Source organism: Trematomus bernacchii, unplaced genomic scaffold (genome assembly GCF_902827165.1).
Source record: "Trematomus bernacchii unplaced genomic scaffold, fTreBer1.1, whole genome shotgun sequence".
Lineage (NCBI taxonomy): Eukaryota > Metazoa > Chordata > Actinopteri > Perciformes > Nototheniidae > Trematomus > Trematomus bernacchii.
Genome location: NW_022987705.1, coordinates 1,058,392 through 1,074,909, shown reverse-complemented (window position 1 = coordinate 1,074,909; position 16,518 = coordinate 1,058,392). Strand labels below are relative to the sequence as shown.

The following is a 16,518-nucleotide window of genomic DNA, read 5'->3' as shown; positions in this document are numbered from 1 at the left end:
AATAGCAATAAGTCAATTGAATTTGTTAACTGTTAGAACATAACATTTGATTATATTGAACAATTTATATATAGATTGATTGATAGATAGATAGATAGAATGTTCCAAAGGACCAATATACAGTACTACAGCAACAGAAATAGTGCCGTCAGTTTCATCAATATATGCATTTTTTTATTATTATTATTATATATCTTTATGGGCCATGCATAAAAATACATTATTCTCAAAAAGAGAAGAAATGCTATATAGGCCAGACTATAGCTAAAAGCCACTTTCCATTCCACTTTCTATTCAATTATAACTAATATTAAACGTGTCGCAGGTCCAAATTGTGCCACTTGGGTTACCAGAAATACACCCAACAGTGTAAACAGTCCTCCAGATTGCACACGCCCTTTTAGCGACGCCTATGTTGAAGATTAAGAAGATAAATTATGAGATTTCTGAGGGCTTGCTTTAGATTTATCAATGCAACTACTGGTATAAAGCCAACAGCTCGACTGTGTGGTGTGTTGTGGTCGCTGCAAGTGAAACGCGCATCGTTCAGTTTGTCTCTCGCTGCTCCCCGTCTGCAGCCCTCGCCTCGCTGCAGTCGCTCCTCCTCTGTCTCTCCGGCTTTGTATCAGGAGCTGAACCCACGCCGCGGCTAACTTCTTCAAGATACCGGGGCTGATAAACATCACAAAATGGCTCTTCACGTCCCCAAAGCTCCGGGCTTTGCCCAAATGTTAAAGGATGGCGCCAAGGTGAGTTTAAATGATTTTGTTGGAGGAGTTTGGTATCTTTGAGTGCGGTTTTGAACTAGCATGCTATATAGCCTAGCTAGTGTTAGCGTGCCCATTCACAGTCATGTGGGGAGACTTCTAGAAGGAAGCCAGGCCGCGTAGAGCTACTGCACCCTGGGCTGCGACGAACTGAAGCCTGTGTCTTTTTGTACTCTCCCTTTTAGCTATTAAACATGATGTATATGTCTGCAGTGTTGTTGCAATTATAATTGACAATTGAAGAGCAGTCACACCCATTTAGCCGTTAGCTAGCTCTCAGAGGCTTACATCGTCACATCGCCTGTCTCAGAGATGCTGATGTTTTACTGTCTCGAGTTCGCTTTATATGATTTATTTTCATAACGAAATTAAACATACTAACCACATTTCACATCTGTTTTTCATGTTGTCTAAGTTCTTGATACTGTTTATTCCCTATTAAAATAATTCTGATAGAGCCGTCCCGTTACTCTTACACGCATTATTTTCCATACGTTTTAATTGAAAATGCAAAACAAGTATTATTTCTCAGACATCATACGTTGAGATTATTTGAGAGAATTTACATTAATAAAACCGACCAATTCATGACATGGCATAAAAGATGCTATAGTTAGCCAAAATGCTACTTTTCCTATATTCCCTGTTCAAGAAGTTCCTCTAAAAATAAAAAAAACGCCTAAAACCGACCATGCAGTTTAACTAGCTTATTACAATACATGTAATAAATGCAATGCACCTGCTTTTATAAACCACCCTAATTGAGTTACTTTGTTCTCCAACGCAGCACTACTCCGGGCTTGAGGAGGCTGTGTACCGCAACATCAGAGCCTGCAAGGAGCTCTCTCAGACCACACGCACCGCCTATGGGCCAAACGGTAAGCTCACACCCATGAGAAAATATGTTTAAAATCTAAGTTCAAACCTAGAAATAAGTTAAAGCGGCGACTGCTGAACTATGACATTGTTGCCTTTTTACTGTGAGCCATGTTCATGGTCAGCTCTCTGATAATATTGTGCACACATGTCTGCACAGCCCTCCACATTTAAAATATAATACACTGTAGTTTGTCCTGTATATTCATTCTACTAAGTTTTTTTAGGTATTGGGTTATCTGTCGCCACTTTTTAATAGCGGGTAGCTGGCTCCTTCTCAAAATAACAAGCATTAATCCTAGGGGTTAGGGTTATTCAGAGAGTCTGAAAAAAAGTGCGTATTTAGAGTGGCGACAGATAGCCCACAAGTACCGTTTTTTTGTATATTTAGTTTGGGTGTAAATACTCGTCTTAATTCTTTTTTTAATCCTAAATAGTTTCTTAAACATACTTTTTTAAAGTTTATAATCATTATATTTTTTACCTACTGTTGCAACTTATTTTCTGAGATTGTTAATGTCTGCACCACCATACACCAAATGAAATTCCTTGTGGGTATAAACGTACCTAACAATTAACTTGATTCTGATTTTTAGGTATGAACAAAATGGTCATCAACCACTTGGAGAAGCTGTTTGTCACCAATGACGCCGCAACGATCCTCAGAGAGCTTGAGGTAACGATGCCTAACATGCAACAAATACAGGAATGATAAATGAGTAAATGTAACTTTACATATATTAATAATACTCCTTTTGTAGTAACAGTATTTGTTTACTTAAATATTACATTTGAGCCTTTTTTAATAACAGTTTTAACCATAGTGTGAACAATTATTCTATATGCTTTTTTTACTTTGCGCGTTTGCCCCATTAATCACCAAATCTAATTTCTTGTACTTTTTCTTTTTTATAGGTTCAGCATCCAGCCGCTAAAATGGTTGTGATGGCATCCCACATGCAGGAGCAGGAGGTTGGAGATGGTACAAACTTTGTCCTGGTGTTTGCAGGAGCTCTGCTTGAGCTGGCTGAAGAGCTGCTCAGAATGGGCCTGTCAGTGTCAGAGGTATGAAAAAACGTTGTCAACAATCATTTTGCATGATTAAAACTAAACGATTGATTGGCAGGAAAACTATAGCCAAGTATTTGATCATCAATTCTGGCCATTTAAGTAGTTTTGCATGCAATCAGAAAGTCTTGCTTCTCATATTTTTTGCTTGCATCATATTTAACTGAAAAATCTTGGGTATTGGACTGAGAAATTAAAACATTTTAAGGCATCACTTTTAGAAACTGAATATATAAGTAAATATCATGCTGATTTGTTTAAAAGTAGGCTAGGTAATTCACTTCAGAAACACTTTTTGTTATATTCCATGGAATGCTCTTAACATCCCGATAGCAATGAATATATGAAATGCTTTGACAATAAATACATACAAAAATGTCATCTGTGGAAGCCGTAGTACTGTAAAAAGCACGACCAATCATCTGAGCCGGCCTGGCTAAAATAACTGGATGGCCTACCTGCCTGTCAGCCTTCCATCTGTGCACAAACTTATCTCGTGCCCTCATTGGTCATGTGTGCGTTTGTGTGTGTTGGAGGAGGGGCTCTGTAAGGAAGTGTGAAGGAAGGGGCAGATTTTTTTCGGCTGCGTACTTTCAAATTCTAGCGCACTCGAGCTGGTTTCTCCATTCTTACCTACCCTACCTTTTAAGGTTAATGTTCAAGACACTTTCTTTCTGGATCCTAAAGAAATGGATTGCTGCCTTTTGCTCAGTGTCTTCTTCCCTCTGTGAAACAGGTGATTGACGGCTATGAGATGGCGTGTAAAAAGACTCTGGGCATCATGGCCGACTGCGTATGTTCCAAAGCCGAGAACCTCCATGATATTAAGGAGGCAACGGCTCTTATCCGCACAGCAGTCATGAGCAAACAGTACGGTAATGAAGACTTCCTCGCCAACCTCATCGCCCAGGCCTGTGGTGAGTCATCAATACAGAACTCCTCAAAGATATTTATTAATACTTACTTAATGTAAGTATTCATTTTGTATTTCCTTAACTTTCCTTTCTGGGTTGTGTTTCAGTGTCCATCTTCCCAGAGTCCGGCAATTTCAATGTTGATGGTGTCAGAGTATGCAAGATTTTGGTAAGCAGCATTATCCTTTTAAAAGTATTTGTTTTTTATGCTGTGTGTGTTTTTTGTTTGGCTCTAAATCAATGTCTGTGGTGTTTTCAGGGCTGTGGAGTGACATCGTCCACCGTGCTACATGGCATGGTTTTCAAGAAGGAAGCAGAGGGAGATGTAACATCAGTTAAAGACGCCAAGCTCGCCGTCTACTCCTGCCCCTTCGACTGCATGGTGACAGAGACCAAGGTGAGGAAGACTCCAGTATCTCTTTGATGCTTTTAAACTAATCTGAATCTCTACAACATATGCAGGGTTTCTATTGAAATATTACGTATTTAAAATAAAGAATTGACTTCTCCTGGGAACCGAGGAAAAAAAGTGTTTTCCAATATTTAATTAATTTTATTCCCTACCTATTTAAGGTTAAAAAAAACATTTTGCAATTTAGACTTTTTTACATTTTATTACATTTTTAAATGTTACAGTATGTCCACTGTAGCCAAAATTAACAGATAAACTATGTAACGTATTATGCTTATAGAGTGATATTAATACAAGAATACATTCACCTTTATTTAAAACATAAATAAGTAATTGAACATTGCTGTTTTTTTGCTAGTTTGGTTTTTGGTGAATCTTTCCAGATCTTCAAAGACCTGTAGTCGATGTACTGGGAAAAGTAATAAATTGGACTCCGGTCTGCACGGGCTGTAGGGTCAGCTTGACTAGTTTTATGGATGTGGTCTCTACTTGATCTGGTATTTAATATCTAAATGTATTTTTGGCATGTCAAAGCGAGAGAAGCTTAAATATAAATAATATAATGGCCAAACATCATTTAGCAGTTTCAGTTTCAGAGTCATGATATTGTGCAAACGGTTATAAACGATCCTAGTAACAGTTGGGCTCTTTCTACCCTGAAAAGTCAAAGTGACTGCTGTGGAACAAATGGCCCACAGTCAGGGCTCTAAAGATGGTCTGTTCTCGGGTGCCAACAATCGTCTTTTTGTGTCTCTCAGGGCACAGTGCTTATCAATAATGCAAAGGAGCTCATGGAGTTCAGTAAGGGAGAGGAGGAAATGATGGAGGCTCAGGTGAAGGCCATCAAGGATGCTGGTGCCAACGTAGTGGTAACTGGGGGGAAAGTGGCTGACATGGCGCTTCACTACGCCAACAAGTACGACCTCATGGTGGTCAGGTAAGAACCAGAAGAGAAACGTCCAAATAACTGAAATATAATGGAGATTGGATAGTATGACTATACTTTTATCACTGTGCACTTCCGAGTCATAACTCCCCCTTCTTCCCCGACCAGGCTGAACTCCAAGTGGGACCTCAGGAGGTTGTGCAAGACTGTGGGAGCTGTAGCACTGCCCAGGATGGTGAGTGCCTTCAGGTTTCATTCAGACAGAAACCATATCAAGTCAATGATATCTCTATAACGGTTCTGCTCTGCTCTGTTAGACGGCGCCAACTCCAGATGAGATGGGTCACTGTGACAGCGTTTACCTGTCAGAGGTGGGGGACACTCAGGTGGTGGTCTTCAAACACGGTACGTCTTTTTTTTGGGAGTCTTTATTTTAAATCTGTTCTTTGCTCCCTATGAGTTGAAGGCTCATTGTGTGTGTTCTTGATTGTGTTGAACAGAGAAAGAGGATGGTGTCATCTCAACGGTGGTGATCAGAGGCTCCACCGACAACCTGATGGACGACATTGAGAGGGCTGTCGATGATGGAGTCAACACCTTCAAGGTTCTGATCAGGGTAAGTGAAACCAATAAACCTATGTACAAATGTTGCAATGTGAGTAATAAGAAAATGCAAATGAAGGAATATCTTTTTTATTGGCAAAGAAAGATACAAGCGTGACAATAGCCGCGTTCACACCGGAGTACTTTTCACCGTACTTTTCGCGTTTAGTTCCGTTAGTACCCCTTATGTCGCGTTCACACCAAAAAGAGCACTTCATCTCGGGAACTTTTACCCCCATTTTTAGTGCCTGCTGAGAGATGGTACTTTCCTGGGGGAAAAAAAGTGCCCCAGTTCTGATTGGCTGGGCGAATTGCAAACCACGCCCCGTACAACTCTGAAATGTTTTGTAGAGCCGCCATTTTATTATCCTGGCATTAGCATTATTAGCATTAGCATTCGCCCAGCGCACAAACGCAGAGAGACTAACTTATGGGCAGTGAGACTGTTAAACAATTGAACTGCTGAAACAACTTCAAAACATTCATCTGCTACTCAGTAATATGTATCTAATATATATCATTCCAATAACTTGTATATAGACTCGTACTGCACTATTCCACATGCTCACTTTATTTTATAACTATTTTAAATATCTTTTTGTATTGCTCTTGCTATCTGTATTGTTATTATGTTATAATATTATGCATTGTTGGAGAAGCCTGTGACATAAGATTTTCAACAACATAATTACTCTGTAGCTATGTCAGTTTGACAATAAATAAAACATGGGAGCGGTGGAGATGAGGAGGTTCCGGCGATTTACTCGGAAGGCTTCAGTAGAAGCTGCTGGGAGTCCCAGCAGCTTCTACTGAAGCCAGTCCCCAACTCCGGGGACTTCCGGCCGGGGACTCCGGGTGGCAGTATACACCGTGAAGTTGTTTGCGGCCTGCCAGTAAACCCAAAGCAGAAGAAGTGACGTCAGCGGCTCATTTGCGTAATCTTCCCTCAGGGAAAAGTACTCCGGTGTGAACGCGATCTGTACTAAATGCCCTGGGGTAATAAGTGACGGGGCACTGAGTGCCGGCACTAAATACGGCAAAGTACTTGGTGTGAACGTGGCTAATTGAAGAGGATCTCTTCAAAATGTATCTAAAGGACTTTAAACACAAAATGTGTTATTCAAGAATATTTCAGCAGTCAAATGGATTTCTATTGACTTCTGTTATGCCTCAGAGTAAATTGAACTCAAAATGTGTTTCCATTTACTCTGTGGCCGGCACAGCTGCTGAAGTTTCTGTGTCTTTCCCCGTTTCTAGGACAAGCGTCTGATCCCTGGAGCAGGAGCCACTGAGATCGAGCTTGCCAAACGGATCACTGAATATGGAGAGGTACAAACATTTAAGTCCATAAATGGAAGTGCACCACGTTCAGATTGATGCCTCGTTTTCTCTTTACTGCCTGACTTGCTGATGAATTGCATACCCATGACCTTTTCTTGTCTCCTGTAGTCCTGCCCGGGTCTGGAGCAGTACGCCATCAAGAAATTCGCTGAAGCCTTCGAGGCTGTGCCGCGGGCGCTGGCAGAGAACTCTGGAGTGAAGGGGAGCGAGCTCCTCTCTAAACTGTACTCTGCTCATCACGAGGGGAACAAAAACGTCGGCTTTGACATTGAGGTGTGTGTCTGTACATTGTTCAGAACAAATATTGAAAATGAAGAATTGACCTGCTCATCATCCAAGTCTTTGTTCAGTAAACATTTTGCCATGTTACACAGATGATGATGATTCATACATTGTTGGGGATTTATTGAACCGTCATGGTGTTGATGATGTGATGTTGTCTTCAGGGAGAAGGCCCCGCTGTGAAGGACATGCTTGAGGCTGGCATCCTGGAGCCTTACCTGGTCAAACACTGGGGCGTCAAACTGGCTACCAACGCTGCCATCACAGTACTGAGAGTGGACCAGGTGTGTACAAATACTTGCGGATGATTAAGAAACTGCCGCAAAAAAACTGAAATACTTTTATCTTCAACTTCATCACATTCTGCTTCATCCATATTTACAAATGTATTCACTATATCTTAATACTTTTAGGGTTTTATTTCACTATGTTTTGAATAGTTAAACTAAGCCTTCTTGTTTCGGAGCAGAAACAGGTGCAACACAACAACTGGAGTGCTGTGCTGCAATTCATGTTTCTTTACAAAGAATCCAGACTTGACATTGTTTTATCAGGTGTACATACTCGCATGGCAGATGACTTTTGTCCCATCACTTGTTTCTATTCAGTTTTATTTATTTGTTTACAGTTAGACGTAAAGCTAACCATTTTCTTAAACTCAGCAGATGAAGTGTTACTGTGCAAGCCTTTGTGAATGATGAGTCTCCACCAGGTAGTTGATGTTAGTTGATATGTGCGATGCAGATCATCATGGCTAAGCCGGCAGGGGGACCCAAAACTCCAAAACAGAGAGGCCATTGGGACAAGGACGAGTGGGACGAAGCACCTGATAATTTTGAAACTCACCATTAGAGGGCGAACACACAACCTCCGTCAGTAGGTCCTGGATTGCGTGTGTGATTTTATTTCTCTAACTCACTCGCTCACAGGAAACTGAAGTTTGAAATGTTGGTTTTTGTGCCTGTCACTACTAACAACGGGTGTGATACAGAACTACTTGCAAGGAAATGTTGAGCTGCAGCATTCAGCTACCTCAAGGGTGTTTTTAATATAAAGTGTGTCACTGACAGCAAACTAAATCACTTGCACTAAACAGTATGGTGTGATGGCATGCTGCATGCACTCATTACATTTGCATTGGAAGTGAATTTCAAAATGTTGCATGTCATTTAATAAAAAGGTAACAGGTAAGAGATGAAGGGCTCGAGATGGTAATGTGGCTTCGTTGCCTGGTGGGCATTTTTCAATCACTACTTTATCAGTAAACAAACCTGAAGCCGGAAGGTCCAGCCCACTTTTTCAATAACCAACTAAGACTATTTTAAATTCAAGAAAATCCCAGGCTATGATGATCATTGTTTTCTGCCCCAGTACAGACTCCTTCATTCTTTGATTAATAACTGAATGGAGATTTGATCTTTAATTTGTGTTTCACCTTTCGTTTGAAAAGCATTATCCCATGTTGGCACATTTTGTTTCTTAGGAAAACTACAAGATGATCAATATTTCACAACTATAAATGGTCCTGCTGGGTATCCTTTAAGGATTTTAAATCTGCTCTTTCACTTTGAAAATATAACCTGCATTGTTATTTAAGCATATAAATCCAAGCAAAGAATTTTTATATTTATTTTGGGGTTTCTTCCCATTAACATGAATGTTTTAGTTGAACTATCTGTGAACCTGCCTGCTCCAGAGCCTTCATCCTGCTGTGTGGATCTGTGCTCTAGGTTTTCCGCTGGTAGAGACTGACTGATCCACTGACTAAAACCTTCTTTTCTTCTTCTTCCAGATCATCATGGCCAAACCAGCAGGGGGACCCAAACCCCCCCAGGGTGGCAAGAAGGACTTCGATGAGGATGACTGAATCTGATGCCGTGCAGCTGATGCCCCTTAGACCCTGAACGCCCCCACATGGATTCACAAAACCCTTTTCTACTTGTTTATTTAAAGCTCAACAGTTTGGGTCATTTTGTAGAAATGACCACACATTAACAAATATGTGAAAGTAAAATGTATGGATGGCACGGTTTGCTTTTTTTGTTCGTAGTCCCAAATAAAAGGCACTTGGGCTATCATCTTGGTTTGGATTTTGTTTTTTTACTTCATGTCACTCAGAAATGGGGTTTGCAATGTTGATATGTCCAGTTATTTTGATCATTTAGGAGATTGCTACATCTCATATATATATTTTTTATCATCAATTTGGGAATATTAAATGTCACTTGTAAGATCTATCATTTACCATTTTGGTACAGTATTACTATACATGACATTGTTAAAGTTCTAGACATCTGCTCTTTCAGTTGAAGCTCATAAATCAGTACAAACATGCATGTCTTTACCTTTGGTGTTTCGCCATGTGTTTGCTCTTAACATTTAGTGGGGCAGCAGAAATTATGCATGCACTGGTTTATTTATAGAACACGCAAATTGAAGAGAGAGGTTGATGAATACAGAGTTATTACTACACAATCCATTTATAGTTTTGATGCATGCAATTGTTTGTTCCATGCAAACAAACTCCACGAGGTCTGCTATGCAAATAATGTAAACGATAATATAAATTGTCCCTTGTTTGTGGAATCGATGGTCTGGTTACAGCAGAGGGAGCTGAACTCACCAGGTCGCAGTCTCATTGGATGGCAGAGATGTGGGCGGATTTGCGATTACGTTGCCCCTACAGAGGATTAACTTGTTTCTATGTCGCCATATCTATCACATTGTACACCGGCAGCGAGCTTACCTGCTGAAACGTGATAAAGAGTATATTTAAGTGTCCGTTTGTTTTTTAAAGCTGAAACGGTGTGGTGCACGCAACTGTTTAATGGCTACGATGGAGGAGCGCAGCCAAATGTGAGTTGTCCGGATGAGTTTTGCAGTGCTGATGTCCTGTCACAGTGATGGGGACCGACAGCAGTAAAAACAGGAAGGTGAGTAAGGCTGGGTACCATTACTCAGGTGTGACGCACGTGCTGGGTTTCCCTGTTTCCATGGTTATGATTTGGTTCCCAACATCACGAGGCAGCAACGACGGTGACAGACCCGGATGGTTGTGGGGGGGGGTTCCGCAGTAAACAGAAATAACGTTATACAGTTGTGTAGTTTATTGAAAATATGTTGTTTATATTATACTCGATGTTATCTCCTAAAATCGTCATTGTTGTCTTTAAATGTCCCTATAATATTTACGCTTTTACTTTGAAGGAAACATGTTCACACTTCCGGACATGTGAAATCTATATATTGGCAATAAAACGCCTTGTAATAACACACAACATTCTATTCTTTCTAACCCTAAAACTGCCCCGCCAGATGTCTCGCGAGCGGATTTTGCACTGACAGTTATTTCTGCTGAGTGACTTTATATATTTGTCCCTTCATCTGGCTCTGATGATTATAACATCCTGCACGGTTGATTGCACACATCTTGCACCACCGAGCATCAGATCTGTTGTGCAGCCCAGGGGCAGAGAGCGGGGGGGGGGAGGTTTGTGTGACCCAGTGACTGCAGATTGGGTGAATTTGTGCATCTTTTTCTTTTTTTAAATCACACGAGAGACAATCCCCAATCTTGTGTTTTTTTTTGGGATAGCATAGGCCTACAAGTATTTATTTATTATCATACTTGTTCAAAACTACAATATATGATAATTATAGAGAGGTGTGTGTGTGTGTGTGTGTGTGTGCAAGACTGCGATTACTATACATTTAAAATCAGGTGGTGCACTGGAATTGAACCTTTTAATGTCATATGCTAAGCTACAGTGTAGAAATGAAAATGAAAATATTATCACCCGAGCTGCTCCAACGATGCAACATGTATAATAAAATTAAATAAAAAAATAGTGCAAGAAGTCTATATAGGAGTCAGGCGTTGAGCTACATTCAACAGCATAACCCACTACAATTACCCATAATGCTTCTTGGTGCATCTTTTTTCCCCTTGTCCCTTCTCCAGAAGCCCGCTGAAGGGAAGGAGGATGAAGACTTCTCCTCTGGGTGGCGGTGCTTCCTCTCCAACATGGGGCTGTCCATCCCAGCAGGCATCTGTCGCCTGGCCCAACCTGCCCTGCGTCTGGGTCAGGGACGAATGCTCCAAGGCAAGGACCCCGACATCCCCGATCACGTGCTGAGGCTGGCGGGAGTCGGCCCGGGGAAGCTGAGAGCAGAGTGGAGCCTGCCGGGGTTCATTATCATGTTCCTGCCCGAATTCCCCCATAGAAATGTGCCTGGGCACGAACACTTCCAGGTAGATCTCAATTCCAACATAGACACCTGCAATGTGTAAGGCTGGATATGATTGGATAGTGTCTGTATCTCTCTGACTCTGTCACGGTTTGTTACTCCATCAGGTGATGAGTTACATTGCCAAAGGTTCGTTTGGGCCCATTCTGAAAGTGAAGGACAAAGCTAAGCAGAAAACCTATGCTGTCAAAGTGAGTCTGCTGCCTGAATCTCACATTTTAATTGTGTTTATTCACCAAAACGACAAATAAACTGCCAGTTTAATAATTCATGAACATTTTTTGTCGTCCAACAGGTTATACCCAAATCAGAGATTCTAAGACTCGGGGTGTTGGAGCAGTCAAAAGAAGAGGTTATTGTTCAGGTAGGTAATATGAAAAGACCTTGAGCATCACTGTGAATTGGTACATCTTGAACATGCCCATTTTAAGTCTATGAATTTCATCAATAATACTCAAAGTTACTTAAGTTATAAGTTTAATCATATCTTGGAAAACAAGTTCATTAGTCAGTCAGTTAGTCAGTTAGTATTTATTTATTCATTTAAGATGGGACAATGCACATGAATTAACATGAGCACTTGAGTCCATTATGTAAACGTACAGATTTAGCCATTGAGGCACTTTGGCAGGTTGATGGCATTAAAAGGACTTTCATACAAGAGCACATGAACACATTTAAAACACATAAGCACATTTATAACACATAAGCACAATTTAAACACAATAACAGAGCATATTAAATATAATCTGTCCAATGAAAAGTACATTAAAACAAACCCATAAACACACAAAAGTACATACATAAGCACAGATTAAAACTAATAGGCACTGACAACAACAATAAAAGGACTTAACCCCTACCACAGTTTATGAAAGCATGTTTGATTGACCTGTAACCACTGTTTTACAGATTTACATACTTAGTTTATTAGTTTATAATCCAGTGAATGGCCCTCTCTTTGTTCATTGGCCCTATTTGAGATTTTCACGTTGATCTTGGAACTTTGCCCGCAGCGTCAGGTTCGCCACCCATTTGTCCATGACCTGCAGGACTGCTGGCAGACTCAGCGCCATCTCTACATTAGTGAGTCAGCAAAAGACCACTGACCCAATCCAACCCAGATCCACTATCCCAAAACCCCTCACTGCCTTTTCCTCTCCTCAACACTGGTAGTCGTGTCCAGAATCTACCCAAAATACCAGACCCAACAGCGAGAACAATACAACCAAAATAAAAAAGATAAAATGAGGTCTTCTTCTTCTGGTTGTTTTGCTTTGAGACTTAAATCCCTACAATCCCAATCTGCTACTGTCTGTGTGTCCTATATCTGCTTTGCCTCCTTTTTCCTCTCTTCAGAAGCCTTTACCCTTTTTTACCAAATCAGCCACTGACTCAGAAAGTGTGACCCAGAACGTGTGTTACTCTTCACCCCTGTGAGTAAAAGGGAGCAAAGTTAGCCCGGGAACCAGATGTTGAACACTGCATCTCAACACGTGCACGCGCAGGAGAGGGCACTCGCTCGAATAGTGAATCATGACTGAAATACTAAGCCATACCTAGGGCTTGTGAGCAAGTTAAGACTGTATAAAGCCATCCTTCTGTATTAAAGAGGGTGGCTTCTTGAGGCTAGATTACTATCTCAAGGGATGGTCAATTATTCCAAACAGGCACTTGTTCACCATTTACCCCACTTGTATAAACTGTGTGCTTGGCAGACTTACTGAAAACAGTGAGTCACCTTTTTCTTTTTTTTTGGAAAATAGTTTTACACTCTCCTCACATTCCTCTTTCCTTTTACTTCCACCAGTGTGTGTTCCACATCCCGCTGACCTTCACTACCCGTCCGTCACACCTCTCTTTGCATGACAAAGCATGTTTTAACGCTGTCTCTTCCCCCGCAGTGTGTGACTACTGCAGCACAGGAGACCTGTACACCTACTGGCAGATGATTGGTCAGTTCTCAGAGGACACAGTGCGAGTGTTTGCAGCCGAGTTGGGATGTGCACTCGGTGAGCAGCATGATCTAATATTTTGATATTTAACACCTCAAGCTGTTTCCTTCAAATAGTTAGATCAGAAGTGACTATTGGAAAGTTTCCCTAGTTAACGGTATTTAATGTAAGTAAATATAAAAAGAGCATTTATCTGTGGTAGGATCCCCCAGAGCAACAAAGCAGTGGGTTTTAAATATGCCATTGGGATATAGTAGTCTAGTTGAGTTTATATTTGTGCTGTTCTTTTCTGGTTTTATGCAGGCTTTCTGCACGACTTTGGGATCATTCACAGAGATTTGAAGGTAAGAGAGAGAGGTTAATCATACGTTTTGGACCCAAATAAAAGACCTTTAATGCACTGGAAAATCTGCTACAAAATTACTATTGTTTATATACAGTAGTTGATTAGTTTAGTTAATATGAATGTGTGTTCAATTCATTATCTTTGACGATTTATTTTGGTAGATGGAGAATATCCTGTTGACAGACAATGGTGAGTAAGTGCTTTATAAATAAACCTTGATTTGATTTGATTTGAGTAAACACCAGCAGAGAGCAGCATAACTCCTGACTGCAGGAGAACCTTCCAGAACAAGGAACATCTGTCAGTCTATCACTGTAATGCCCTTGTTGTATCCCTGTATATTCTAAGGAGATCTGGTTAGGATGGGAAATATTCAGAACATTACTACACCAGTAACTCATATAAAATGTCATGTCACATGCACATCATGAAAAATGGTCTGTTCTAGGACACATCCGCTTAGCTGACTTTGGTTTGTCCCGTCGCCTGGAGGGAGGAGGAAGAGCTTTTACTATTTGTGGAACCATCCAATACATGGGTGAGAAACACTGCATAACATCTAAACACTGAGGATATATTCACAGACTAAGCATTTGGTGCATTATTTTAATATTTTATACTAGGTTGTGAATATAAAGGTTATGTACAAATATATAGTAGCCTACATCTGGTGTTTTGAGCACGCTCTGTCTGCTCTGCAGCCCCAGAGGTGCTCAGTGGCGGACCCTACAACCACGCAGCTGATTGGTGGTCGCTGGGAATCCTGTTGTTCTCATTGGTTACTGGGAAGGTAAGATCTTGTTGCCGGTAGAATTGGCATGTCTTGCATGATAAGCAGATATTTCTCACAATGAATGAGAGATTGAATTTTGCTTTAAATGATTTTGGTGTAAAATATAGTTGTTTATAATATTAAATCAAATGATATCAATGTAAAGGGCACCAAATGTTTGAATGTTTTCTTAAATCTAGTCATTGAAAGTATGATAAAAGTCTGACCTTCTGAACATGTCCATCCCTCCTCAGTTCCCCATGCCTCCAGAACCAGACCACTGCAGTATGCTGAGGAAAGTGAGGTGGTTCCCCTACGAAATGCCCCTCAGCCTCAGCTCCCCGATGGCCTTGCTGTTAACAGAGGTAATTACACAAAGTCTGTAGTTTATATGTGTACTTTTTGAAGTAAGTTAAATAAACAGAGGTCAGTGGGTGTTTTGCTTCTGTGTGACTATTTTGTATGATATATTGTTATAAATGCATATCACATATACATCTGAATGTTTTGTTTTTACAAAGTATTTTTTTTAAAAGTAGTTCAAAATGCTACTACTAGCAAGTTTCCTTACACGGCCAGTATCTACTAACTGCTTGGCCTGGCTAGTTTGATGTCATACCATGACCTACAAATGCTTCTCTGTCCAGCTTTTGTGTAAAACTCCCTGCCGCCGCCTAAGGACCCTTGATCGTTTTAAACGTCAAACCTTCTTCCGTGGAACATCTTTTGACCTCGCCCTGCTGCAACGCCAGCCTGTGGAGGTAACTGATGACTGTCTGGGGTCACTTTGGCTGCTCTAACATGAGTCAGATTGTTGAGGAAATGTTCACGATGAAAAGTGAAGTGAGTGGTTTTCTCATCTCTTTCCAGGTGATTCTGGAGCTGAGAGAAAGGCCAGACCGACCTGCCAAAGCTCGCCGAGGCCTAACTTTGTCTCTGCAGCCGCTCAAAGGCTTCGACTACGACTCGTTTCTCAGCCCGCCCGCCACGCCGGACACACACCTGGATGCTGACACACAAACCCACTCAGCTGTACCCCTCCCCGGCCCGGCACCCCCACTGCAATCTGCTCAGGAAAAAGTCCCACGCAGGGAAGTGTTTGTGTGACGGACATTAAGTTAACAGTATGGTTACCTAAACACTAAAATTAGAGGCCTATATGTACGTATATTTTCTGCACACTTATTCACCCTTACACACAGGTGTGGTGCGCCTTGTAAAATGTCTTAAAAATAATTTATTTGTATTTAATTCGACCTTTTTAGTGTAGAAAGGAATGATTAATCTGATTAACATTCGAAAAAGCCCACTTTCCCCCTTGTACAAGAGAGTCGTACGTTGTTTTTTTTACTTGTTTTGCCTTTCTCCAATGAGCACCTTTTCAAGCCTACTGCATTTGCTCAACAGTTGTGCAAGAAAGACTGCGCTGTTTTTTCAGTTTTCATGTGACTCATCATGGTTTGAATAGTTTACTACCTGTGACTCAGGGTTGCACCTGCAGGTTTCCCATGTCAGCCTTGATTTTGACTCCAGTTAACATTATGACAGAATCCACCTTTTCTATTATCTTAGGCTGCTGTAACCCTACCCTTTGATCACCCCTTTATGCACTTACCTGATCATATTGTATTATGATTTTGTAAATAATGCCCTGAAGTGTAACGAGAATACCTTACCAAAAAAATGCTTATTTATACATCCTCTTTATAAAGTTGATATGACTATTTTGGAAGCTATTTGTTGTTATATGTTATATGTTACAATGTATTTTTGTAATGACCATATAGCACACAGCGACCTGCGGATTTGGATTTGGTTTTGTCTGTATGAGATGGCTTGAAGAAACAGTCATTGCATCACTTTTCTTCAGTTACGCCACACTGTTGCAGAAACATTGCATGTGTTTGGTTAAGAAAGGACATGTTGTCCAGCAGTGGACATGTACAATTGGTTTACTGTACTTAATTTCATTTTACAATTAAATGTATACTTTAGATTTATTTAGTCAGTTTATTGAACGTGTCAGAAACAAAACATACAACAATAAT

At 40.7% G+C, this 16,518-nt stretch overlaps 2 protein-coding genes across 4 annotated transcripts; both read left to right on the top strand.

Annotated features, from left to right (window-relative positions):
* Positions 1 to 523: 523 nt before the first annotated feature.
* Positions 524 to 9,227, top strand: cct8 (chaperonin containing TCP1, subunit 8 (theta)). Of its 3 annotated transcripts, none has more exons than XM_034140234.1 (16): positions 524 to 749; positions 1,555 to 1,645; positions 2,240 to 2,319; positions 2,559 to 2,708; positions 3,448 to 3,628; positions 3,733 to 3,794; positions 3,885 to 4,022; positions 4,796 to 4,974; positions 5,092 to 5,158; positions 5,241 to 5,328; positions 5,424 to 5,539; positions 6,784 to 6,855; positions 6,976 to 7,140; positions 7,314 to 7,433; positions 7,894 to 8,021; positions 8,942 to 9,227. In XM_034140234.1, the coding sequence occupies exons 1-15, from the start codon at positions 690 to 692 to the stop codon at positions 7,999 to 8,001; spliced, it is 1,677 nt and encodes a 558-aa protein (XP_033996125.1). In that variant the 5' UTR covers positions 524 to 689; the 3' UTR covers positions 8,002 to 8,021; positions 8,942 to 9,227. The 3 variants fall into 3 exon arrangements, with proteins under 3 accessions (XP_033996125.1, XP_033996124.1, XP_033996126.1); XM_034140233.1 differs by having other exon boundaries at positions 7,894 to 8,025; XM_034140235.1 differs by lacking the exon at positions 7,894 to 8,021.
* A 633-nt stretch (positions 9,228 to 9,860) lies between these two features.
* On the top strand, positions 9,861 to 16,470 carry rskrb (ribosomal protein S6 kinase related b). Its single transcript, XM_034140267.1, has 13 exons — positions 9,861 to 10,082; positions 11,111 to 11,401; positions 11,505 to 11,588; positions 11,693 to 11,761; positions 12,414 to 12,483; positions 13,302 to 13,409; positions 13,656 to 13,696; positions 13,860 to 13,887; positions 14,147 to 14,236; positions 14,400 to 14,488; positions 14,725 to 14,835; positions 15,118 to 15,231; positions 15,341 to 16,470. The coding sequence occupies exons 1-13, from the start codon at positions 10,053 to 10,055 to the stop codon at positions 15,575 to 15,577; spliced, it is 1,362 nt and encodes a 453-aa protein (XP_033996158.1). The 5' UTR covers positions 9,861 to 10,052; the 3' UTR covers positions 15,578 to 16,470.
* The last annotated feature ends 48 nt before the right edge of the window (positions 16,471 to 16,518 follow it).

Coding starts and splice junctions, on each gene's coding strand:
- cct8 (XM_034140234.1), top strand. CDS start 690: ATGGCTCTTCACGTCCCCAAAGCTCCGGGCTTTGCCCAAATGTTAAAG. Junction 1,646..2,239: donor CACCGCCTATGGGCCAAACG/GTAAGCTCACAC, acceptor TCTGATTTTTAG/GTATGAACAAAATGGTCATC. Junction 2,320..2,558: donor CGATCCTCAGAGAGCTTGAG/GTAACGATGCCT, acceptor TCTTTTTTATAG/GTTCAGCATCCAGCCGCTAA.
- rskrb (XM_034140267.1), top strand. CDS start 10,053: ATGGGGACCGACAGCAGTAAAAACAGGAAG. Junction 13,410..13,655: donor CGAGTTGGGATGTGCACTCG/GTGAGCAGCATG, acceptor GGTTTTATGCAG/GCTTTCTGCACGACTTTGGG. Junction 13,697..13,859: donor TCATTCACAGAGATTTGAAG/GTAAGAGAGAGA, acceptor TTATTTTGGTAG/ATGGAGAATATCCTGTTGAC.